A 26,264-nucleotide genomic window follows, 5' to 3' on the forward strand; every position below is an offset into this window, starting at 1 on the left:
CTGCAATGTACTTACAATAATTGATTTGTTAGCCCTGAATGACAATGCAATGAGTTGTCTGGCAATTTGGTGGCCTGCACTCTGCCTGAAATGCTGGTGGCCTGCACTATGCCTGAAATGCTGTGAAATTGAGTTTGGTGGCCTGCACGCTGCCTGAAATGCAATTTCAAGGAATAGACGTGAGTGAACTGCCAGCCAACCAGCCCTGAGGGACTGATCTGCCAGCCCACCAGCCCTGAGTGACTGATCTGTCAGCCCACCAGGCCTGAGTGACTGAGCTGCCAGCCCACCATGCCCGAGTGACTGAGCTGCCAGCCCACCAGACCTGAGTGACTGAGCTGCCAGCCGAAGAATCCATTTGGCCCACAATGTCCATACTAACCCTCTGGAAACCAGTCCCTTTGGCCCACAATGTCCATACTAACCCTCTGGAAGCCAGTCCCTTCGACCCACAACACCCATACTAGCGCTCCAGAAAGTCCCCCCCCCCCACTGGCCACCAATATTGGAATTGGTGGAGAGGTGGAATATTGCATTGGGGAACCAGCCCTCCCGTGTGAACATGGGACCCCAACGGGTCCCACTTAGTCTAGTATATTTATAAAATCTTTTGGGATTGCCCTTAATGCTACCCGCCAGAGCCATCTCCTGGCTCCTTTTTGCCCATCTGATCTCCTTTTTCAGTTTACTCCTTAGTTCCTGAAACTCCACCAGGGATGCACTTGATCCCAGCTGCCTCTACCTGTCCCATGCATCATTCTTGTTTTTGACCAATGCCTCAATTTCCCTTGTCAGCCAAGCTTCCTTAGCTGCCTGCTTTGCCCTTCACTCTAACGGGAATGTACCTATCCTGAGCTTTTATCAGCACTTGCAGTTTAAACCAACCCTCCTTCCTCGCTGTCCACCTTTCACCTGCCTATTCTGTCCACTAACCTTTCCCTCACCACCCTCCAGTCCATACCAACCTCCAGCCTCTTAAGTGCCTCTGTCCTGCACAAGATCCCACCACCCTGCCCATCTAATTTAAACCCTCCCATGTAGCATTAGCAAACCTGCCCGCCAGGATGTTGGTATCCTTCCAGTTAAGGTGCAACCCGTCCCTTTTGTACAGGTCAATCCTGCCCCAGAAGAGATTCCAATGATCCAGGAATCTAAATCCCTGCCCCCTGTACCAACTCTTCAGCCACACATTCATTTCCCCTCTCCTCCTGTTCTTATCTTCACTAGCACGAGGTACTGGAAGCAATCCTGAGGTCACTACCCTGGAGGTCTTGCTTTTCAGTCTTTTACCCAATTCTCTAAACTCGTGTTGCAGAAGCTCTCGTCCTCTTCCTACCTATATCGTTTGTGCCATCATTCCCAACAACCTCCGGCTGCTCCCCCTCCCTCTCGAGTATACCGTGCAGCCGCTCCGAGAGGTCCTGGACTCTGGCACCAAGGAGGCAGCACACCATCCTGGAGTCTCGCTTGATGCCACTTTCTCACTTTGGTGAAACCACGTTCAATCTATCAGGCTGTTCCAGATATTCCCTCTACATTTACAACTCGCTTAATTTGTTAACTGCTCTACAGATAAGTTATTATATACATTATTAAAAGAGATATTCAACAGTTTTGTGCTGGCCTTTGTTCCATTCTGGCAATTTTTTTAGCATGCACAGTTGAAGTGTAAGACTTACAGCTTTGGAACAAGATCAAATCGCATTCTGTTCAGGAGTTCATCTTCCTGAAGCATTACAACAGCAACAGGAAACATTTGATCAAAGTCAAAATTAAATTGCACTCCTGCTGGAGGATCTCGAAGAAAGTTTCTTCTCTCCTATCAACATAAAACCTTAGTTGTTTAACGATGATATTTATGTATTGTATTATCCGATTTGATAGCATGCAAAATGAAGTTTTGCACTATACCTTGGTACACATGACAATAATCAACCTAAGGGATACTGTATAAAAACTAGTAGAGCAATCATGCAGATAAAGACTCAACCTATAAATTACTACAGTTAATTACTGAATAAATCCAATCTGCTCTGATAAATAACACTCTGGGTGGTCTTTGAATATACATAACCTCAGGTGGGCTGGAATAGACTACTGGGAGTAAAATATAAGTTTGATCTTAAATTGGAAACCTGCAAATTCTTTTTACATTTGGTTGTTTGTCAGGTAACTAGGGGAAGGCCTATCTGAACATAAAAACATCAGGTATCAAAGAAGGTACACAAAAAAGCTGGAGAAACTCAGCGGGTGCAGCAGCATCTAAGGAGCGAAGGAAATAGGCAACGTTTCGGGCCAAAACCCTTCTTCAAGGTATCAAAGAATATGAGTTTGACACACTCGTAGGGCAATTTACAGAGGACAATTAACAGAGGACACAGAGGACAATTAACCTACAAACCCGCATGTTGTTGGGATGTGAGTGGAAACCGGAGCACCTGGAGAGGGCCACACAGTCACAGGGAGAACATGCAAACTTGTCACACATAGCCCCAGCCAGGATCGAACCAGGGTCCCTGGTGCTGTGAGGCAGCGGCTCGGCCAGCTGTGCTACTGTTATCATCAGCTTCAGCAGTTGAAGTGGCATCATTGAACCATGGTTTAACCTATCTTGTGGCTCTAGATAGTAAACTTAGTGTGACTTCCACTCGGTGCAATCTATTTGTGCCTATTCTAACCAAACGAAAGGAAATGTTTGCAAACATACTGGTGACAATATTCAGTGCAAGATAATGAGAATTACTTTAAGGAAAATATGGGGCAGATAATTTATATTGAGAGGATAAAATCAAGTTACCCGTGCTCCCCGAACTCATCCATGTTTCCCACACTCCCCAAAACTCTCCAGTTTTGTCCCCCGCGCTCCACGAAACAAAACCACATTTCCCTAGTTCCCCAAAAACTCACCTGTGTTTCCTGCACTCTCCCAAAACGTCACTGCCCGTTTCCCCTGCTCCCCAGAAACTCACCCATCTTTTCTGCCTCTCTCGAATCTCCCCCAACTTTTTTCATTTTTGGTTGAAAATCCCTAGTCTGTTTCTCTCATTCCCTTGAAGCATATTTCCTTGCACTTTCTTGAAAGTTACCGGGGTCACTAGAAAATTATTCTATTGCATAAGATCTAAAAATAAGTGATTTCAAAGTATGTTAGAGTGTATCTATACGAAATTTTTTCAATAACTTGGAAAGTCTGCTATTCCATCACTAAAGTCCAGATTAACAGTTTAATTTTACAGTGGCACAGTAGTAGAGTTGCTGCCTTATAACGCCAGAGACCCTAAGTTCGATCCTCACTGCGGGTGCTGTCTGTATAATGTTTGTCCATTCTCCATAACTGCGTGGGGTTTCTCAGGTTTCCTCCCACATTCCAAAGATGTGCAGGTTTGTAGGTTATTTGGCTTCTGCAAATTGTACCTAGTGTGTAGGATAGAATTAGTGGTTGGGTGAGCACTAGTCAGCATGGACTCAGTGGACCGGAGGGCCTATTTCTACACTGTATCTGTAAACAAAACATTAAAATCTTGGGTCTTCGACATTAACATTATTTCACGTAAATCCAATTAAAAATTTGAGAATATCAGACTTACCGCTGATAATGCTAAGATTTGTTGCTGAATAGTTTCTTCCTCACTGTATCCAACCCAAGGAGGTACTGCAGCATCTGTAAAAATTACAAAGTATTGTTAGCAATGGTAATTTATCTTAATAAGATCATGCAATGATTATAGTTTATCAAGAACTTCTCGAACTAAAATGATTTTGCAATATAGACAAATTTCAGACTACAATTATAACTGCAACTTCAACATCGTTCTAGTTTTTTTTAGAAACAAAACACTGCAAATGCCGGAATCTTGAGTAATAACCAAATCTGCAGGAGGAACTCAGTGGGGTGATCAGCATCCGTGGAGCAAAATGGACAATATTCCGGGTAGGACCCCTCATCTGGACTGGAAGATAGCCAATGTAAAGTGGTGAGTGGGGAAGGGTGGCACAAGAAGTGACAAGCAAAAGGTGAAGTGGGGTTGATTTGGAGAATGTCGTAATAAATCATTTTTTGAGTTTGCAAGCCAAACTCCATAAAACCATTGGGCTAACCTCTAGCCATATCTCATCAATCTGGAATACTACTACAACTTTCACTTTGCATTAAAACAGTAAAGAATAAACATTTAACACAAATAAAATATAAAGAAAGCGATTGAGAATTTTTACAGAATAATGCACATTTCCAGAATTTAATTTCCAAAGCATACAAAAAATAATAGAACACCATGAAATAGAGAACATGGTTTCTTTAATCATCTGAAATCACACAGAGCATTTATACTATTTTATAATTTGCCTTCCTATAAATGAAATAATGGCATCCTGCAAGTATGAAGTTTTTATTTTAAATTTAATTCTATTTACAATATTAATATGTTGCACAATTTTTTTTAACCTCTTTACTGGATTACCTGTCTTTTTTAGATAATAGCAAATATAGTGAATGCTTTAAAAACCATGAAATTACATGTAGCACATGAATGATCACGGCACCAACAACTTCGATTCTGGCCTTGGGTCATGTCGGTGTGGAGTTTGCACATTCTCACTGTGACCATGTGCGTTTCTTCCATGTGCTCCGGTTTCCACCCACATCCAAAAGATTTGCGGATTTGCAGGTAAATCAGCCTCTATAAATTGCCCATTGTGTAGGGAGTCGTGGCGAAAGTGGGATAACAATGTAGACTTGGTGGGGTTGAAGGGCCTAATTCCATGCTGTATCTTTCAATCAACTAAAATATATCTTAGCTGAAGAAAAGCAATGGACAGTGGAGATATTTTGATATAATTGAAGATATTTTAGTGCAGACAACTTATCTATCACAGCGCAATAAACTAGGATGACAAAATAATTTGATCAAATAAGCGAATCATCACAATAATGCCATTAAAGAATCGTACTGAATATTCTAAGATATAAATATGTAAATAAAAACAATTTATAAGTAGTAAGCACCTGTTTTCTTTACCAGCTTTTCTTGCACAAACTTGTCTTGTTCCTTTTGAAAATCTCCAATGATTGTCTAAAATGTAAAGGAAAAACTCATACCCACACTAAGTGGAAACATTTGAACATAAAAGTCAACATCAGTTGCATAAAATTCTTAATTCGCCTGTTTCGATGCCTTTTAGTAATGTTTTGAAAAGTTATAGTTGAGCTTTGCATCATTAAACAGTAATGAAATTCAAGGCTTATAAAATTGCACTAATGTTACTAATTGTAAATATGTGTCTTTTTACAATACTGGAGAGTTATTGACAAACAAGATTAGTATTCACTTTTTTACACCAATACACTGCTCTTAACAAAAATCTACCCATCATAGGAAACATAAATAGCAAATATAAATTAGATAACTTCAAGACTGAAAGACAAAAACTTTTTTCATAACAGACAAATTTTCATCGTTTTCCCATCATTTTGGATACCAAAAATGTGGCATTAAAAACGCTGCCACATTTAGTCATGAATATTTAATTAATAAATAAACTTCATATGGCCCTTCATACATATATGTTTTGATAATGAAAAATCTTCATCTATATCTATATAACATAAAGATCCCGTAACGGTCGTTGTGTATGGTGTCCATTGTCACAACGACCATTATCGGGGTCGATACGTCCGTAAGTTAAACCACAGAGGCTCCAAACCGCTAATACTTTTCAAACACCCAACGAGGTAACCTATGGTAGTAGCGAGCTTTGGGCGAGTTAATTATTTTTTCTTACTTTCCAATTTAATATATCAAAAACATTCGTGGTGTCAAAAACGCAACAACCATTTACGATATATTTTCCGACTTTTAAAAATCAATTAAAAAAAATGTTTGGACATAAATTGGTTATTTAGAAGATTGAGGGGGGATCTTATAGAAACTTACAAAAAGGGGTTGGACAGGCTAGATGCAGGAAGATTGTTCCTGATGTTGGGGAAGTCCAGAACAAGGGGTCACAGTTTAAGGATAAGGGGGAAATCTTTTAGGACCAAGATGAGCAAAACATTTTTTACACAGAGAGTGGTGAATCTCTGGAACTCTCAGCCACAGAAGGTAGTTGAGGACCAGTTCATTGGCTATATTTAAGAGGGAGTTAGATGTGGCCCTTGTGGCTAAAGGGGTATGGAGAGAAGGCAGGTACAGGATACTGAGTTGGATGATCAGCCATGATCACATTGTACTTCCGGTGGCGCTGGTGCCAGCAGCCTCCACCTACAGCCCGGTATCTTTTTGTTTTTTTGTTTATTTAGTTATGTAAAAGTGTGTTTTTTTTTTTTTTTTGTTTTTTTTTGGTGTTTTTATGTGGGGGAAGAGGGCACGGTGCGGGGGATACCGTCCTTCAGCCGCTTCCTGGTGAGGACGCGACTATTATTCGAGTCGCGTCCTCCCCCCCCCCCCCACAGCGGCCTACCTACCTGGATTGGCGCGGCCTTTCCTGCCGGGATCGACCGGAGCTCCAGCAGCGGCGGGACAGCGCTGGAACATCGCGGGGCTGGTGATGCCTTACCGGGGGTCGCCGTTTGGAGCCCGGAGTGCTGGACCTGCTGCACCAACATCACGGAGCTGCGGTTTGCGGAGCTCCCAACGCGGGCGGCGCTGATGGACAGCGCGGGGTCCTGTGACTCTGCCCGGCTCGACCTGCGGACTCGGGAGCTGCAGACTCCGGCAGCGGGAGGCGGCTGATCAGGAGGTCCGGGCCGCTGAGGAGGAGGCTGCTCACCGTCGGGGTTCGGCGTCGGCGTTCCACCAGCCCGGCGTGAGGGCCTGAACATCGGGCCACCCGGGGCGGCGACTGCGGGTGCTTGGAAGGCCCCGTCCACGGATGAACACGGAGGGGAGGCTGGCTGGACTATGGTGCCGTCCTCACCTGGGTGCCATTTATGTTATGTTGTGTCGTGGACTTCTGTATTTGTGCTTTTTTAAAAATTTTAATTCAATTTCAATTTTATTTTTAATATGTTTTATTATTTATTTATTATTTATTTTTATAATTTCTTTGTGATTTTTTTTAATGATACTGCCTGTAAGGAAAATTCATTTCGTTGTCTCAAATTGAGACAATGACAATAAATTGAATACAATACAATACAAAGAATGGCGGTGCAGGCTCGAAGGGCCGAATGGCCTATTCCTGCACCTATTTTCTATGTTTCTATGTAAACGTTTATGTAATGCATGTTGCGGTGCCCACTTAGACGGATGCAGTATTCTACTAAATGATCAGGTGAATTAAGTGGAAATGGTGTTTGCAATTTTATTATTCCATGTGGTATTCATAAACATAGAAAGGAATAAGAAATATGTGTACATACTGTGCCAACCAGGTCACTGGTGGACACCATGCAACAACCGTTACACAAAATGTATTTGTGAATTCTGATGCCATTTTCAGAAACTTGCCTCCAACATGCTATCTTTTCTTATATTTGTTGTTGATACTATGTTTAGTCATGAACCTAATAAAGTGCTTGTCAACTTTTTTGAAAGAATTTGAAATTTGACCCCATTTGTCACATTATTGTGTGCAGTATAGTCAAAAGACACACCGGAATACATTACACAGGAATATCTCTACTCTTATCTCTTAATTTAAAGGGCATAATTACTATTTCCCAAATCTATTACTTCTACTATGTAGAACAAGGGCCAGAGATGCTTCCCCTCACCTCACACCCCACCCCCACACACATTATTTCTGCATTCATTTTGCATAACTAGCTCTAAATATATGAACCTCCTACCCAATAATTCCATGCAAGTACTGGGTGACTGCAGTAAATCATGGCAGTGACCTTCCACCGTTTTTTCATGAACAATTAGGGATGGACAATAAATACTGGCTGTGCCAATTACTTCTTCCAAATGAATAAAATCAAAAGATAAAATCCTCAAGCTGCCATGTTAGCTGCAATAATCAATATAATTCAGTACTTAACGTCAACTCTTGAATTGTAGAAATCCAATTTAATGTCCATGAAAAGGTACAAACCTTGTCAATCACACCATCAATGTTTCCTTCTTCCACAGATTTCTTTATAGTTTGTGCAGTCTCAACCACTGATTCTGATATCTTTTTTGTAGCTGCAGTGGCAAAACTGAACAGATAATCTGAGCAGGATAAAATACAAATCAGATATTGCAATTAAACCTCTCACATGTATAATCAAATTTTAACATTTAGGTATTAAAAGGCTCAGTAAAAGCATCTGACTTATCCACAGAATTTGATCTACAGAAATACAAATCATAGCATCTATAATAAAATCAGATTTCCTGTAGAGAGTTTTTATGTTGGAAATTGAACTAAAGAAATGGAAAGGGATCAAGCTAGGAAACATCATAGACACAACCCGTTTTACAATAACCAAACACTTAAATGACCCAAAAGACTCAGTGCAATTGCCAACTTCAACCATTGTTCTTATGACTAAGTCACTAAATAGAGAATCTTAAACTGTTAAGTAAATATTTGATGATATGACAGACGCTGACCACTATCTGACTGCATTTCTCTCACAGGTGTGATCTTGCTGAACTACTTTTGGAAATTGGATACATTTAGCAAGTCAGGCTCTAAATTGACACCTATTTTTGGTAATTCCATGGATTAGCTTTCACCAACTACCTATTATGCTGCAGAGACGATCAAATTGTTTCTTCAATTTTGTTCATCTATCTTATACATCATCTTCTGCGTCTCCTACCTCTCACTATACAATACCTGACTTTTCTATTGCATTCTATAGCAGTCTGGTACCACGTCAATCTTTTCCCTCTTCTCGTATGTGTGTGTGTTTGTGTATATATGTGTGTGTGGGGTGCGTGGGTCTCAAAAGGAGGCACGAAGTCGAGTGTTTGAGAAGCACCTTTATTGTATTCCTCCCGGTTGAAGGGAAGACGAAACCAGAGGAAGATGGCACCCAAACCCTGCCTTTTAAACCCTCTGGCTGAGGGCCGCCTCCGGACTGCACCACTCCTGTGCCGAGGGGTTCGGCAGTATAATGGCACGACCCTTAGGAGCCGCCACAGGAACCACCCCCCCCCCCAGAACCAGAGGCACAAAACGCACCGACGGGCGCACGACCCGGCCGGCCCGCGTGCGGAAGTCAGCAGATCCCGGGGCTTGCGGGGGCGTAGGTGGAGGGACAGGTCGAGGGACCGGCGGAAGGACAGGTGGAGTGACAGGTGGAGGGAGTCGTGAGGGGGGGCGCCCTCGGGGCCGAGGTTGGGCAACCAGCACCGGCTGGTCAATGTCCAGGTGCGCCGGCTTTAAACGGTCAATCGACACGGCCTCCGGCCGGCCCCCCATGTCCAGGACAAAAGTCGACTGCCCGTGTTCCAGCACCCGGAACGGGCCCTCGTACGGCCTCTGGAGTGTCGTCCGGTGGGCATCACGGCGCAAGAAAACATACGGGCAGTCCTTGAGGGCCAATGGCACGTGTGGGCGAAATGTCCCATGGCGGGACGTCGGGACGGGTGCGAGCCTGCCAACTCGCTCGCAAAGGCATTGAAGGGTGGAGGAGGGCTTTTCCTGCTGCTCCGGCGCCGACGGCACGAACTCCCCGGGCACTGTGAGTGGCGACCCGTACTCCGCCGATGATGATGAAGTCTTCTTTGGGAGCGGTCCGGATGCCCAGCATGACCCACGGCAACTCGTCCATCCAGTCTGGGCCGGAGAGTCGTGCCTTCAATGCCGCCTTCAGCTGCCGGTGGAACCTCTCCACCAGACCGTTAGCTTGCGGGTGGTAAGCCGTGGTGTGGTGCAGCTGCACCCCCAGCAAGCGAGCCATGGCTGACCACAGCTCGGAGGTGAACTGTGGCCCCTGGTCGGAGGAGATGTGCGCCGGCACCCCGAAGCGAGCAATCCAGTGCGCGGACAACGCACAAGCACACGTAGCCGTTGAGGTGTCAGCCAACGGAATGGCCTCCGGCCACCGCAATGTCCACGTGGAGATGGTCGAACCGCCGGTGAGGTAGACCAAACTCCTGGAGAGGTGCGCGGACATGGCGCTGGATTTTTGCCGTCTGGCACGGGATGCAGGTGCGAGCCCAATGGGCAACCTGCTTGCGCAGACTGTGCCACATGAAACGAGCTGCCACCAGTGCCGTTGTCGCCCGGATTGATGGGTGAGCCAGTCCGTGGATCACCTCGAACACTCTCCGGTGCCAGGTGGCAGGGACGATGGGGCACGGCTGACCGGACGACACATCGCACAGGATTGTCACTCCCCCAGGACCGAGAGGGACATCCTCAAGGCGGAGGCTGGAGATGGCAGTCCGGTAGGCGGGCACCTCGTCGTCCGTGAGCTGTGCCGCCGCCAGAGCAGAATAGTCCATTCCGGGCGCCACCTCGAACACGGCGTTTATAGCAGGGCGGGACAATGCGTCGGCCACCCGATTCTCTTTCCCCTCGACGTAGTGGATGGCTGTGGTGTATTCGGAGATGTAAGCCAATTGCCGCTGCTGACGTGCGGACCAGGGGTCGGAAACCTTCTGCAGGGCGAAAGTGAGCGGCTTATGGTCGGTGTAGGCGGTGAACGGGTGGCCCTCCAGGAAGTAACGAAAATGGCGCACAGCCAGGTACAGAGCCAGGAGCTCACGATCGAACGCGCTGTACTTGGTCTGCGCACGGTTTAGGTGCCGACTGAAGAAGGCCAGAGGCCGCCAAACTCCGCCTGTCAGCTGCTCCAGCACAGCACCAACCGCCGACTCCGAGGCGTCCACAGTGAGAGCAGTCGGGGCATCTTCCAGCGGGTGCACCAGCAGTACGGCCCGAGCAAGGGCCTCCTTCGCGCCGTCGAAAGCTGCCTCCGCCTCGTGGGTCCACTCAACGCTCTTCTGCTGCCCACCCGCCAGAAGTTGATACAGGGGCCGCATGATGTGGGCCGCGGATGGCACGAAACGATGGTAGAATGCCACCATGCCGACAAATTCCTGCAGGCCACGCGCCGTGCGTGGGCGGGGAAACCGACGGATGGCGTCAACCCTGTCAGGCAGGGGAACCGCGCCTTGCGCAGTCACGCGGTGGCCGAGAAAGTCAATTTCGTTGACCCCAAAACGGCACTTGTCCAGGTTGATGGACAAGTGCCGTTTTGCACTTGTCCATCAACCGCTCCATCTCCATCACTTGTCCATCAACAGCTCTGTCAGCGGCTCGCTGAGCCGCTGACAGAGCTGTCGAAGGTGAGCGCAGTGTTCCTGCTGCGAGCGGCTGGCCACCAGGATGTCGTCCAGGTACACGAACACGAATTCGAGGTCACGACAAACCCCCGTCCATGAGGCGCTGAAAGGCCTGTGCAGCGTTTTTGAGGCCGAACGGCATCCGAGTAAACTCGTAAAGCCCGAATGGCGTGATGATAGCCGTCTTGGGTACGTCATCCGGGTGAACCGGGATCTGATTATAACCCCGTACCAGATCCACTTTTGAAAAAATTGTGGCCCCAGCCAAATGGGCCGTGAAGTCCTGGATGTGGGGTACGGGGTATCGATCCGCTGTTGTTGCAGCGTTCAGCCGTCGGTAATCCCCACAAGGTCGCCAGCCCCCGCTTGACTTAGGGACCATGTGGAGTGGGGACGCCCAAGGGCTGCTCGAAGGGCGGACGATCCCCAAGGCCTCCATCGTGCGGAATTCCCGCCGTGCCAGACGCAGTTTATCTGGTGGCAGTCGTCGTGCTCGTGCATGGAGTGGTGGGCCGGTAGTCGGGATATAATGCACCACTCCGTGGCTGGGGGTTGCTGATTGAAACTGCGGAGTGAGAATGTCCGGGAACGCAGCCAAGATCCGTGCGAATCGGGAATCCACGGACGCCAGTGGCCGTCCCACCGGTTGATCAAAGGGCAACGTGATCGGCTCCATTGTAGTGGCGTTGACCAAACGCTGACGCCCGACGTCCACCATGAGGGAATGCGCCTGGAGAAAATCAGCCCCGAGCAATGGTTGGGAGACGTCGGCAATGGTGAAGTTCCATGAGAAATGGCAGGAGCCGAGCACGATGGGAACCATGCGCCGTCCATATGTGCGGATGGGGCTGCCGTTCGCCGCGGTGAGGACGGGCCCCCGCTTACCAGAACTAATGTCGGCCAGCGAAGGGGGCAGGACGCTGAGCTCCGCTCCTGTATCCACGAGGAAGCTGGTCCCGGAGCACCGATCCCAGGTGAAAAGGCGGTGAATTTGGCCGGCCACCGCGAGGACTATTGGCAGCTGGCCCAGGCGTTTCCCGGGAATGTGCATGGCTGGCGGCATTGTCGTGCTGCAGCACCCCAGCGCTGATGGAAATAGCACCAGCTCCTTGTGTTGGTGCTATTTGGAGCTTGCCTGCCCCTGCTGGTGGTGCCTGCAGCTTGCTGGCGCTGGACTGCAGGTGCAGTACCCCTCACTGCCGCTGGGGGTGATCGTGCGGGCCGTCGGATTGGAGCTGTCACTCCTTCCACAGCTCCCCCGCCCCACCGGAGGAAATCGGGAGCTGCTGGGGTGACATCATCGGCGTGCCTGCCGACGGCCAGCGCGTTGACGTCATCAGGGCGCGTCGACCTCAGCGCGACCCCGTCTCTGCTGACGCCCAGCGCGCTGATGTCATCAGGGCGCGCCATCCACAAGGCGTCGGCGCGCCTCTCGAGGGCCCGAAGGTCGGCAAACGAGACGTCGGTGAGCTGCAACCGAATGTAGGCCGGCAGCAGATGCAGGTAGGTGTACTCGAGCCTGTGTGTGCCCGTCTAGTAACGCCACCATCTCCTTTAGGAGGGTGGATGGCCGCCGGTCGCCCAGGCCCCCATATGCAGGATCCTACCTGCCCGCTCCATCCTACTCAGTCCGTAAATTTGGAGCAGGAGCTCTTTCAGTCCGATATATTTATTATTGTCCGGGGGGGGCTGCGAGGAAGTCCGTTACTTCTTCAACCGCATCCTGGTCGAGGGCTCCCATCAGGTAATAGAAGCGGGTGGCATCGACCGTGATGCCCCGCAGGTTGAACTGGGCCTCCGCCTGCTGGAACCAGATGAGCGGCCGCGTGGCCAGAAGTGGGCAGCTTAACGGCGACTGCGTCTAGAGCCCGGGCCGGGCTGGCGTGTGAGGAGGTAGGGCTTTGTCGTGTCTCCATCATGACGCCAATGGAGCGTCGGGGTCACCAATGTGGTGCGTGGGTCTCAAAAGGAGGCACGAAGTCCAGTGTTTGAGAAGCACCTTTATTGTATTCCTCCCGGTTGAAGGGAAGACGAAACCAGAGGAAGGTGGCACCCAAACCCTGCCTTTTAAACCCTCCGGCTGAGGGCCGCCTCCGGACTGCACCATTCCTGTGCCGAGGGGTTCGGCAGTATAATGGCACGACCCTTAGGAGCCGCCACATGTGTGTCTTTATATTTTTGCCAAAATGGTACGCGGTAACAATACATTTTTTTACATATTCTGACTCACATTTTCCCCTCTAAGCAGTCATCAGTTTCACTTAAGATTTGATGCATTATTTCATGACTTATTGGTGATTAAAGTTTAAAAAAAGGCAGAACTGCCTATTAAGCTTCGCCTGATGACGTCACAATGAGGTGGGCGGGCACAATGGCTCGGGTGACTCGGCACCCATTTGACACACAGAATATTTCACAAGCATACAGTGACTTCAGGGGGAGGGCCGTATTTAAATTACCTGACGCCCCGGCTGGGGTTTTACGCGGCCATGAATGAGGCATCGAGTCCGCGGCGGTGAAGGAGATGAGGCCGCAGCAGCGGTGAGGCCGGGCCTGTCGGTTGGCCTGGCGGGAGTTAAGCTGGGGTTGTTGCTTCTTCTCCGCCCCAAGCCCACAGCCAGCGCGGAGAAGAAGCGGCATCCACAACTAAAAAAGGCTGCCAACACCCCCCCGGATTATTCAACCCCCCCTCGGTTTACTTACACTCCTCCCTCCCTGGTTATTCACATCCCCACCCTCAAAAAGGCAGCCAACACCCCCCACCGGGTTATTCACATACACCGCCCACCCCCCCTCCGTCCCAACATCATCAAAGACCCATACCATCCTGGCCACACACTCATTTCACCATTGCCATCGGGAAAAAGCTACAGGAGCCTGAAAAATGTAACGCCCAGGTTCCGGAACAGCTGTTTATCTACAGCCATGCAAGCTAGGATTTTAATTTCCTGTTTGGGACACATGACAATAAAACACCCTTGACCCCCGCCCCCCTTCCACACCCCCCAACTCTCCCCCGCCCCCTCCAACTTGGGGACGATTGGTTGCCTCCATAAATCCCATAAATTTCTGTGTGGGGGGTGAGGTGGGTGATTGACTACAAGGGGGCGCCTGTACACCGGGGTGGGTGCAGACGCAACCCCCCCCCCCCCCCCCCCGTTGGGGGACGGGGCCCAACGTGTCCCACTTGGTCTATATCCCTCTAAATCTTTCCTATGGGTGAGTGGTGTAATATTGCATTGGGGGACCATGCCCCCTCGTGTGAAAGGGACCCAATGGGTCCCAGTTGGTCTAGTTCTCTTATAAGGTTAAGCATGTGTATACCCGTGTAGTGCTACTAAAAAAACAATGTTCTTACTATGCTTATTTTAGCGTTGACAGTAAAAGCTGTCTTTTTAACACAGACCATCTAATTTCTTTAGTACATTCCATCTGTTCTGACTTCCAGTCACAGCTTCTACTTCTCTCTCTTGGTCATTCAGGGCTCGAAATTAGGGGTTGCCCGGGTACCATTGACCACCCAAAGTGCCGCCTGGCAACCTAAACGCCGAGTCATTTTGCCCGGCTTGGCAACTTGGTTTATACCGAAGATAGGCACAAATAACGAGTAAATCCGCGGGTCAGGCAGCATCTCTGGACAAACGGAACGTGACGTTTTGTATCGGTGGCGGCTGTCATGCAGGGCAAAGATACTACTAGGTGCGTGGTGACGAAGGGTCGGAGTGAATGATGGGCCCCGAACAGCGGCAGCAGCGGCCGCGACAGCGGCTCCATCTCCTCCTCCTCCCTCACCCCACCCGCCCTAACGGCCGCTGCTTACAAACCAGCTAAAGGCGCTTTCAAAACAAACCCTCCCGCACGCCGCCCTTTTGCATTATTAAAGTTTGATTGGTTAAAAATAAAGTGTTAACAGAAAAATTTAATCAAACGCGACTTGAAATTTACAGGAAATAAGAGAACATTTCAGAAATAAATTAGTTGGGCAAAAACCTGCTCTGAAATGACATTGGAAAGTAGGACAAAAGAGAATTTTTAAATCTATTTAAAAAAAAGGTAAGGCAGAAGTTCCCTGAGGTACTTGAGGGGTAACCTATGCATGGAGTTAGGCAATATGTCGGATCATAAATGAGTACTTCTCAATGGTATTCATCAGGGAGATACACGTGGAGGCTGCAAATTAAGGGATCCACTGATATCCTGTATAGTGTGTGTTATCAGGAGGGATAAAGTAATGTCAGAAATATAGGAGCACATTAGGGTGAATAAAACTCCAGTCCGACTATCCCAGATGTTAAGGAAAGCAAGAGAGGAGATTGCCAGGGCTATGACGAGTATATTTGCATATTTGTTGGGCACTAACGAGGTAAAAGAAAACTGGAGAATAGCTAATTCATCTCCTGTTCAGAAAGGACAATAAGAAATTACAGGCCTGTGAGACTTACAAGAGTGGTGGGAAGGTTGTTGGAGAAGATTCTGTTGGATACGTGTATAATAATCGGTAGTAAAGAAAGCAAACTCAATGCTAGCATTTATTTCAAGAGGGCTTGTATACAAAAACAGGGATGGAATGCTGAGGCCTTATAAGGCGCTGGTAAAGCCACATTTGGAATATTGTGAGCAATTTTGGGCACCATACCTGGAAGGATGCACTGGCTCTGGAAAGGGACCAGAGGAGGTTTACAAAAATGATCTCAGGAATAAGTAGGTTAACGTATGATGAAAGTTTGTCGGCACTGGGCCTGTATTCGCTGGAGTTTCGAAGAATGAGGGGGGGGGGACCTAATTGAAACATAGAATAGTGAAGGGCTTGGATAGGGTGGATGTGGAAATGATGTTTCCACTGGTGGAAGAGCCTAGGACTAGAGGTCATAGCCTCAGAATTAAAGGATGTTCTTTTAGCAAGGAGATGAGGTGAAATGTATTTAGTCAGAGGGTGGTGAATCTGTGGAATTCTTTGCCACGGAAGGCTGTGGAGGCCGTCAGTTGAAATTTTTAAGAATAGAATATAATATAATATACGTTTATTGTCATTGCACAATACTGTACAACGAAATTCCATTGCATCTCCTTCCTTTAAAAAGAACAAAACACAACAGCCATTGACTCACATATACACAAAATCCACATAACATATACACATAATAAATAGGTATTAAAAATATTTTAAAAGAATATTGCGCGTTATCTTGCACCCCAAATTATATTGTGCTTCCCCAGTGTTCTCTGTTATAGTTAAGTTATTTTATCGCACATGGGTAGAAACTATTTTTTAGTCTGCGAGCCTTCAGAGACCTGTATCGCCTCCCAGAGGGTAGCAGAGTGAAAAGGTGGTTGGCAGGGTGGGATGTGTCCTGCTGGATGTTTGTGGCCCGGCGCAAGCATCGGGCCCTGTATATGTCATCCAGGGAGGGCAGTTGAGCGTTTGTGATGCTCTGTGCAGTTTTAATAACTCTCTGCAGCGCCCTCCTCTCAGCCACAGTGCAGCTAGCAAACCACACCAGGATGCCATAGGAGAGGATACTTTCCACAGCGCACCGGTCGAAGGACAGCAGCAGCGGCTGTGAAACGTTTGCTCTCCGCGGAGACCTCAGGAAATACAGCCGCTGCTGTGACTTCTTTACGAGAGTGACGGTGTCCATTTTCCATTTGAGGTCCTGAGAGATGTATATTCCCAGGAACAAAGTCAGTGACTCTCTCCACCATGTCTCCTTTGATGTTGAGAGGAGCAGGTTCCTCTCTCCTCCTCCTGAAGTCAATAACCAGTTCTTTTGTTTTTGTTGGGTTGTGTACCAGGTTATTTTTTAGTGCACCAGACAGTCAGTTTTTGGACTTCATCTCTGTAGGCAGACTCATTGTTGTTATTTATCAGCCCCACCACAGTCGTGTCATCCGCAAACTTGATGACCCGGTTTGTGCTGTGTATTGGTGTGCAGTCATGGGTGTATATTGTGTATAAGATGGGACTCAGCACACAACCTTGTGGCCCTCCTGTGCTGAGCGTCAGGACTGGGGAGTGATTGGACCCCATCCTGACAGTCTGTGGACGGTCTGTTAAGAAGTCCTTGATCCATCTGCATGTGTTGTTGGCATTAACACCCACGACAGACAGTTTGTCCACCATTCTGCTGGGGATGATGGTATTAAATGCAGAACTAAAATCTACAAACAACATCCTCACATATGAGCCAGGACGCTCCAGCTGAGACAGTGCAGAATGTAGAGCTATGTTGATGGCGTCCTCAGTTGACCTATTAGCTCTATATGCAAACTGATGCCGATCCAGGGTGGGTGGAAGTGATGATTTAATGTGGGCGAGGACCAGCCTCTCAAAACACTTCATCAAAGTTGAAGTGAGAGCAACAGGTCGGTAGTCGTTCAAGCTGGTGATAGATGTTTTTTTGGGAACAGGCACAATGGTAGCAGTCTTCAAGCATTTGGGGACAGTGCATGTTGACAGAGAGAGGTTAAATATGTCACTAAAAACCTCCGCAAACTGATCTGCACAGTCCCGCAGTACTCTCCCTGGGATGCCATCTGGACCGGCAGCCTTCCTGAGGTTGACACTGCGGAGTGCTCTCCTGACATCCTCTGTGCTCACAATGAGTGCCAGGTCATCGGTGCTGGATGCGGCTGCAGGTGCAGGCTCCGCCTCATTTAGCTCAAAACGGGCGAAAAAGTGGTTGAGCTCCTCAGCTAGCGAGTTGCTACCGCTGCTGATGGTTGGCGCCCCGTTGCCCTTGTAGTTGGTAAGTTGCTGAATACCCTGCCAGACACACTGAGGGTCCCTCTCGTTAAAGTGCCCCTCTAGTCTTCTTCCATAGGCTGCCTTTGCCTCTTTGATGGTTCTCTTTAGTTTGGATCTGGCAGTGCTGTACAGTTCATCATTGCCAGAGCGAAAGGCTGAGTTGCGTTCCCTCAGTAGCTTCCTAACATCACTGGTCATCCATGGTTTGCTGTTTGGATAACACCTGACCTCTCTGTCGACAGTAACGTTATTGATGCAGTTCTTTATGTGGAACATGACTGTGGATGTGTAGTCTGTTATGTCCTGGTTTGCAAAAAGATCCCACTGGGTGTGCTCAAAGCAGTCCTGAAGTTGGGCGGCAGCGCCCACAGGCCAAGTCTTTATGTTTCTCACACTGGGCTTAGTTTTCACGATGAGAGGTCTGTATGCTGGGGTGAGAAAGAGGGATAGATGGTCAGACTGGCCGAGGTGAGGGAGGGGGGAGGCTTTATATCCATCCTTGATGTTGCTGTATACATGATCCAATGTGTTTTGACCTCTCGTCGGACACGTGACATGCTGGTGGAATTTAGGGAGGATAGTTTTTAGATTTGCCTGGTTGAAGTCTCCAGCCACGATGAAAATCCCATCAGGGTGCGCAGTCTGTAGTTTGTTGATGGATGTTAGCAGGGCGATCAGTGCTAGCTTGACATTAGCGCTTGGTGGAATATAAACAGCCATAGTAACAACAACTGTGAACCCCCGTGGCAGATAGAAGGCAGATAGATTCTTGATTAGTACAGGTGTCAGAGGTTATGGGAAGAAGCCAGGAGAATGGGATTAGGAGGGAGAGATAGATCAGCCATGATTGAATGGCAGTAGACTTGATGGGCCAAATGGCCTAATTCTACTCCTATCACTTGTGACCTTAACGTGGAAAGGCAGGGATTAACTAGGAGTCAGCATTGTTGAATACAGGAGAATGGATAAACTGAGTTTCTATGAGGCTCATAACAGTTAATAGAAGCTTATAAAATGATGTGGGGTATAGATAGGATAATCAAAATCTTTCTTTCCCCATGACATGAAATAGTGTGCACAAGTTTAAGGTGAGAGTGCCACAATTTAAAGGAGATCTAGGAGTTGAGTTTTGCAAAAAAAAGTGTGGTGAATATCTTGAATGAATTGTCAGAGAAGAAAGTAGAATGTGATAGTTACCATGTTTACCAGGCATTTAAACGGATACGTGGAAAGGTAAGGGATACAGGCCTAATGTGGGGCAGAGTAGCACTGGATTGCCTAACGTCTCGTTACTGTACTGTACACTCATACAGTGTCCTCCATAATGTTTGGGACAAAGACCCATCATTTATTTGCCTCTGTACTCCACAATTTGAGATTTATAATAGAAAAAAAAATCAGATGTGGTTAAATTGCAGATTGTCTGATTTTAATAAATGCAATTTTTATACATTTTGGTTTTACCATGTAGAAATTACAGCTGTGTTTATACATTAGTCCCCCCATTTCAGGGCACCATAATGTTTGGGATACATGGCTTCAACGTTAATGATTTTACAATTTCTATTAAAATTTCAGACCCTTCAGCTTGTAAATCAAGAGGACAGCTGAATAAATGGGTTGCTTTCAGCAGTATCTAGATGAATCTTTGATTCCCAAAGAATCCAACAGATTATTTGAGAGTCAATTTCTAAATCAAGGCTGCCTATAGCTCTGATTAAACATAGATACAAAGTAGTAGACAGATTCAATAATACAAGACATTAAGTCTAAAGTAGGCAATCTAGGAAGTTGGCAGATAACACCACAGGTTAACGTGTGATCAGAGAAACAGCACATCCAGCACTAAAACACAAACTCAGTGCTACATTGCTGGTTACACAAAAAAGCTGGAGAAACTCAGCGGGTGCAGCAGCATCTATGGAGCGAAGGAAATAGGCAACGTTTCGGGCCGAAACCCTTCTTCAGACTGAGTTACATTGCTGAGTCAGTTTTGATTGTATACCGAAAACATCAGAGAAGAGGTGTTGCAGAGGTGCTGCTTCCACCTGTTACATTGGGAAAATCAGCGGGGGAAATGGGAGTGCTCACTCTCCCGGGGTCCGGTGGACAAGGGCTCCCGGTGCCCGCCCTCCCAAGGGTGTGAGGAGAGGAAGTCGGAGGGAGGGCAGGTAGGGAGGGCGAGGCGAGCACGGGGATGGGGGCAGGGCTCAGAGCTGCGTTGGGCTCAGCCAAAGATCTTATCGGCCCCGCGGCCTGAACCCGGGCTGCCCCAGCGTCGACATCGGACTCACCGCTCAGCCCCTTGACCTGGCTCGTCGCTTCCGGGGCCGCATCTCCGGCCGCCGTCCCCTCTCCGGGGTCGCTCAGTGGCGGCGACGGAGGCGGCGGCAGCGGCTCCTCCAGCCCGAACCAAGTGCCGACCGTCCGAAACATCCTTTCGGCCCGGCCCAGCCCCGCCCGGTGACGCGCCGCTGCGACGCACGGTAGCGCTGCCCGTCACCTCAGCCAAAGGGCTGCCAACCCGCCGCGCATGCGCCCTGCCCAGCGCGGCCGCAGCAAAGTGAAACCCTGAAAACCCTGAAAGAAAACTCGGGGATGCTGGAGATAGTCATTGATTCATACAACACTGAAACAGGCCCTTCGGCCCAAATTATCCATGCCGACCAAGGGGCCCGATCTAAGTTAGCCTGATGTTCCCGCATTTGGTCCATATTTCTCTAAATCTTATGCTTTAAAAAGAAACTGCAGATGCCGGCTTATTCCAAAAATTGACTCAAAATGCTGGAATAACTCAGCGGGTCAGGCAGCATCATTGTTGTTAATTAATATACCTTTTCAAGTACCTGTCCAAGTGTCTTTTAAATGCTGTTATAGAACATATCTCAACTACATCTGACAGCTCATTCCATAGACCCCACCACCTTCTGAATGAAAAGGTTGCTCCTCAGCTTTCTCATTAAATCTCACCCTAATGTTCAGAAAGCTTAGTCGTGACCTTGGAGAACAAAATTCACGTTTCAAAATAAGGTGAGGTACAGTCCGACCCCTCTCTATTTCATTGTAGCATTGGACTTTGTCTCTGGAACTGTTGCACTGAATGCTGAGAACTATATTCTGCACTCTGTGTCTTTTCTTTCACTTTATCCATTACACGAGTTTGGCCTGATTGTATACGTATATTATCTGGTTTGATCGGATAGCATACAAAACAAAGCTTTTACCTGTACATCGGTACATAAGACAACAATAAACCTAAACCTACAGATCAACAGCTCAAGATTTTTGGTGAGCTAACAACATCTGCGTGAAATGATTAGAAATTCAGTGCACAACATGAAGTACATTGGCCTCCAAGGTTTTGGGTATGCTTCTTGATACTGCTGTCTGTTTCACTGTCCCTTTTGTGTGAATCAAGTGAAGAGAGTCTGGTTTGATGGATGAAGAAACTCATTCAAGGTGAAAGTGTGAGTATGCCCACCCGCCCGCTGCTGCCCACCTGCCTATCTGTCTGCCTGCTCGCTGCCGCTGCAGGGCCGCAGGGGTGGAGGGGAGGAGATGGAGTCAGTGTTCGTCACGGTGGGCACCACGAGTTTCGATGAGCTGGTGGAGAAGATCTCCAAATAGGCCGTAAGCGGCGGCGGAGAAGACGGACCCGGGGGGACGGGTAGAAGGGACTGCCACTGCCACAGAAGGTGGGCGGGGGAGAGGGGTGAGTGATGAGGGAGAGAGAGACGGGACCAGGGCCTCCACTGGGGCTCTATTGAACCCCCCCCCCGGGGCCGCCGCCGGTGGTGGGGGAGACGATAGACAAGTTACTGTGAGGAGGGGAGAGAGGAGTTTGTGAATGAGGCGGGGGTTGGAAGATTGCAACCTTCACGTGGTCCGCCCTGTTTTGACGAATGCAATCAATCTGGCATGCGTAATCAAATAAGATCAAATAGAACAAGTTGTCCTACAACTTTGGGCCATGCACGCCATACGCAAGAAGAAGAAGAGTGAGGTGAGACAGGCCACCGCCAGTGGGGCAGGAAGGGGCATCGCCATCCCCGCCATGGTATTGACTGACAGGAGAAGAGACCAATCTGCGTGGTGCTGAGTGAAGGAATCTGCGCACAAGCATTTTTAAAGATTTTTAAACCTTGGTAACGTTTACAATATACCACCAAACTTGTTGCACTCACAGCACAGGAGAATGATGAGTAACCTGGTGAAAAATCGTAGCGCTATCGCGTACAGTTTTTGCGCAAATAGCAAAACCCCGCAAACCAGAAGAGCACAAGATCAGTTTTAGTTATGTACAGAAAAATAGAGATTTTCTGCTGATCTGTTGTAGGTTTTTGGGTATTGATAAAGAATGTAATTGTCCCAATTTTTCAGCAGATTATTTACCTGTATGAGGGTTAATACTGCAAGGTTTCATAGACATATTTTCAGGCTTCAACCCACTTTCAATGCGTCCACTTGACTGACTGGAATTACAATGAAGCAAAGGAACTGCGCAAGATTAACCTCACTGTATTCTGGCGGCTGGTGGAGAAGGTGGACCAACCTTCATGGATTTACCAAGCAATAGCTTGAAAGATACACGCATAGTATATTGTGTATAAAAGTCAATATCCCAAACTGTATTGTGATGACTGAGAATGACCTGTTTTCACTTCTTACATATTATTCTTCTGCTGATGCATTCGTCTCCTTCTGACATCTATCTATATATAACTAAAAGTTTCATCTTGACCACTTCCTGTCTGTGCTGTATATTGATTTTAGAAAAAACGCTACCATATATCGCCATGATGTTTGTCCATCTTACTCAGAGTTCTCCTCCGCTGAGTAACCCCTGAGGATCTTCCCGATCGATGAAAAATAAACAAGTTATGAATGTTTAAAAAATCTTGAGATCAGCTGATTAGAAACATAGAAACGTAGAAATTAGGTGCAGGAGTAGGCCATTCGGCCCTTTGAGCCTGCACCGCCATTCAATATGATCATGGCTGATCATCCAACTCAGTATCCCGTACCTGCCTTCTCTCCATACCCCCTGATCCCCTTAGCCACAAGGGCTACAACTAACTCCCTCTTAAAGATAGCCAATGAACTGGCCTCAACTACCCTCTGTGGCAGAGAGTTCCAGAGATTCACCACTCTCTGTGTGAAAAAAGTTCTTCTCATCTCGGTTTTAAAGGATTTCCCCCTTATCCTTATGCTGTGACCCCTTGTCCTGGACTTCCCTAACACCGGGAACAATCTTCCTGCATCTACCCTTAAGAATTTTGTAAGTTTCTATAAGATCCCCTCTCAATCTCCTAAATTCTAGAGAGTATAAACCAAGTCTATCCAGTCTTTCTTCATAAGACAGTCCTGACATCCCAGGAATCAGTCTGGTGAACCGTCTCTGCACTCCCTCTATGGCAATAATGTCCTTCCTCAGATTTGGAGACCAAAACTGTACGCAATACACCAGGTGTGGTCTCACCAAGACCCTGTACAACTGCAGTAGAACCTCCCTGCTCCTATACTCAAATCCTTTTGCAATGAAAGCTAACATACCATTTGCTTTCTTTACTGCCTGCTGCACCTGCATGCCTACCTTCAATGACTGGTGTACCATGACACCCAGGTCTCGCTGCATCTCACCCTTTCCCAATCGGCCACCATTTAGATAATAGTCTGCTTTCCCGTTTTTGCCACCAAAATGGATAACCTCACGTTTATCCACATTATACTGCATCTGCCAAACATTTGCCCACTCACCCAGCCTATCCAAGTCACCTTGCAGTCTCCTAGCATCCTCCTCACAGCTAACACTGCCCCCCCAGCTTAGTGTCATCCGCAAACTTGGAGATATTGCCTTCAATTCCCTCATCCAGATCATTAATATATATTGTAAATAGCTGGGGTCCCAGCACTGAGCCTTGCGGTACCCCACCAGTCACTGCCTGCCATTGTGAAAAGGACCCGTTTACTCCTACTCTTTGCTTCCTGTTTGCCAGCCAGTTCTCTATCCATATCTGAACCCCCAATGCCTTGTGCTTTAAGTTTGTATACTAATTGGTCCTATCGCCTGTCAATCACCATGATGAAGGAAACGCCCCTACCGGGGGGCCAGGAGTTTAAAGCCCAAATGATATGAAATTGCATTTGAATTTGGTGGCCTGCACTCTGCTTGAAATGACATGAAATTGCATTTGAATTTGGTGGCCTGCACTCTGCTTGAAATGGTATGAAATTGCATTTGAATTTGGTGGCCTGCACTCTGCTTGAAATGGTATTGAATGAATTTGGTGGCCTGCACTCTGCTTGAAATGGTATGAAATGAATTTTGTGGCCTGCACTCTGCTTGAAATTGAATTTCAATGAATAGCCGTGAGTGAACTGCCAGCTCAGCCCACCAGCCGTGAGTCCACTGTCAGCCCAACAGCCGTGTCAGTCAACTGACAGCCCACCAGCTGTGAGTGAGTGAACTGTGAGCCCACCAGCCCTGAGTGACTGAACTGCCAGCCCACCAGCCCTGAGTGAGTGAGCTGCCCGCCCATCAGCCCTGAGTGACTGAGCAGCAGCCCACCAGCCCTCAGTGACTGAGCTGCCAGCCCACCAGCCCTGAGTGACTGAGCTGCCAGCCCACCAGCCCTGAGTGACTGAGCTGCCAGCCCACCAGCCCTGAGTGACTGAGCTGCCAGCCCACCAGGCCTGAGTGACTGAGCTGCCAGCCCACCAGGCCTGAGTGACTGAGCTGCCAGCCCAAGAATCCATTTGGCCCACAATGTCCATACTGTGTACATGGGACCCAACGGGTCCCACTTAGTCTAGTGAAGAAATAGCTGTGAATTGAAGATTACAGGTTCTTAACGCCCTTGCTAGAATGCTGAAGATTTGGGTTCCAGTGTGATTTAACGTGTACCAATTTCAAAATTCCCACCTACCAAGCAAATGACTAGGTATATCCAGTTTACTTACTTTCTGCCCATTATGCTTCCTGGCAAGTAGGGCAGCAACGAAGGACCTCCACTCCTGTCGTAGTATTGATTCCTTCATTTGCTGTTTCCGTAAGATATTTGTTTTACGAGACAGGGTTGTTAGCCCTGTGCTCAACCTCCAACTGGAGGACCAGTGGATCGCTCTTCGTCTTGCCTCTACCCTTCTACCTGCCCAGCATGGGAGACCCTCACAGGAGACGAATCTCCCGCTGGCATAGATCTCGGGGTCACTGAGACACACAAGTTCCCCGACCACGACAAGGTTGCAATCCAACAGGGAGTATTTGGGACATATCAATTCTATCGAGGCAATTACCACCCAATCAATCAATTTCAGCTATAAAACGCAAGCACATATAAGCACAAGTTACAGATAGGCTTTTTCTTACATATTAAGCCATGGTCTATTAAACAAACATTCTGGAAAGTAGTCCAAGAAAATTAAATCAGGCTTGAAATATCTGAGGGTCTACTTTGGGGACGCAGGGTGAAAAACAGACCGCAGGAGGAACTGACAATGTCAGGAAGTACCTGTGGAAGGAAGTGGACAGACATTCTTTCGGGTTAAGTCCCTTGATGCCATTATAGAGTGAAAACTCTGTCCAGAAAGGAGACCAGCTGCTTGGAATTAAGATATTTTTCTGTTCAAACATACTCTTACATCTCTTCATTGCCAGTGCAGTTCATGTGCAGGGTTATGGACAATTGTTTACATAGAAACATAGAAACATAGAAATTAGGTGCAGGAGTAGGCCATTCGGCCCACTTCGAGCCTGCACCGCCATTTAATATGATCATGGCTGATCATCCAACTCAGTATCCCGTACCTGCCTTTTCTCCATACCCTCTGATCCCCTTGGCCATAAGGGCCACATCTAACTCCCTCTAAATATAGCCAATGAACTGGCCTCAACTACCCTCTGTGGCAGAGAGTTCCAGAGATTCACCACTCTCTGTGTGAAAAAAGTACTCCTCATCTCGGTTTTAAAGGATTTCCCCCTTATCCTTAAGCTGTGACCCCTTGTCCTGGACTTCCCCAACATCGGAAACAATCTTCCTGCATCTAGCCTGTCCAACCCCTTAAGAATTTTGTAAGTTTCTATAAGATCCCCTCTCAATCTCCTAAACTCTAGAGAGTATAAACCAAGTCTATCCAGTCTTTCTTCATAAGACAGTCCTGACATCCCAGGAATCAGTCTGGTGAACATTCTCTGAACTCCCTCTATGGCAATAATGTCCTTCCTCAGATTTGGAGACCAAAACTGGACGCAATACTCCAGGTGTGGTCTCACCAAGACCCTGTACAACTGC

At 47.7% G+C, this 26,264-nt stretch overlaps 1 protein-coding gene and 1 long non-coding RNA gene across 2 annotated transcripts in view; one reads left to right on the top strand and one right to left on the bottom strand.

The window, feature by feature from the left end:
* The window catches only part of LOC129702879 (synapse-associated protein 1-like), a 29,518-nt gene extending 9,065 nt beyond the window's left edge, over positions 1-20,453 (bottom strand). The window contains exons 1-5 of the mRNA XM_055644941.1: positions 20,268-20,453; positions 8,038-8,156; positions 5,006-5,072; positions 3,588-3,661; positions 1,680-1,819 (exon numbers count right to left, since the gene is read on the bottom strand). Of these exons, the coding sequence (XP_055500916.1) occupies positions 1,680-1,819; positions 3,588-3,661; positions 5,006-5,072; positions 8,038-8,156; positions 20,268-20,409 (542 nt within the window). The 5' untranslated portion in view covers positions 20,410-20,453. The remainder of the gene's footprint in view (positions 1-1,679; positions 1,820-3,587; positions 3,662-5,005; positions 5,073-8,037; positions 8,157-20,267) is intronic.
* Positions 3,937-26,264, top strand: part of LOC129702880 (uncharacterized) — an 85,735-nt gene continuing 63,407 nt past the window's right edge. Inside the window, exon 1 of the long non-coding RNA XR_008724467.1 lies at positions 3,937-3,974. This is a non-coding gene — a long non-coding RNA (uncharacterized LOC129702880). The remainder of the gene's footprint in view (positions 3,975-26,264) is intronic.

The sequence above is a fragment of the Leucoraja erinacea genome, chromosome 13, assembly GCF_028641065.1.
Source record: "Leucoraja erinacea ecotype New England chromosome 13, Leri_hhj_1, whole genome shotgun sequence".
Lineage (NCBI taxonomy): Eukaryota > Metazoa > Chordata > Chondrichthyes > Rajiformes > Rajidae > Leucoraja > Leucoraja erinaceus.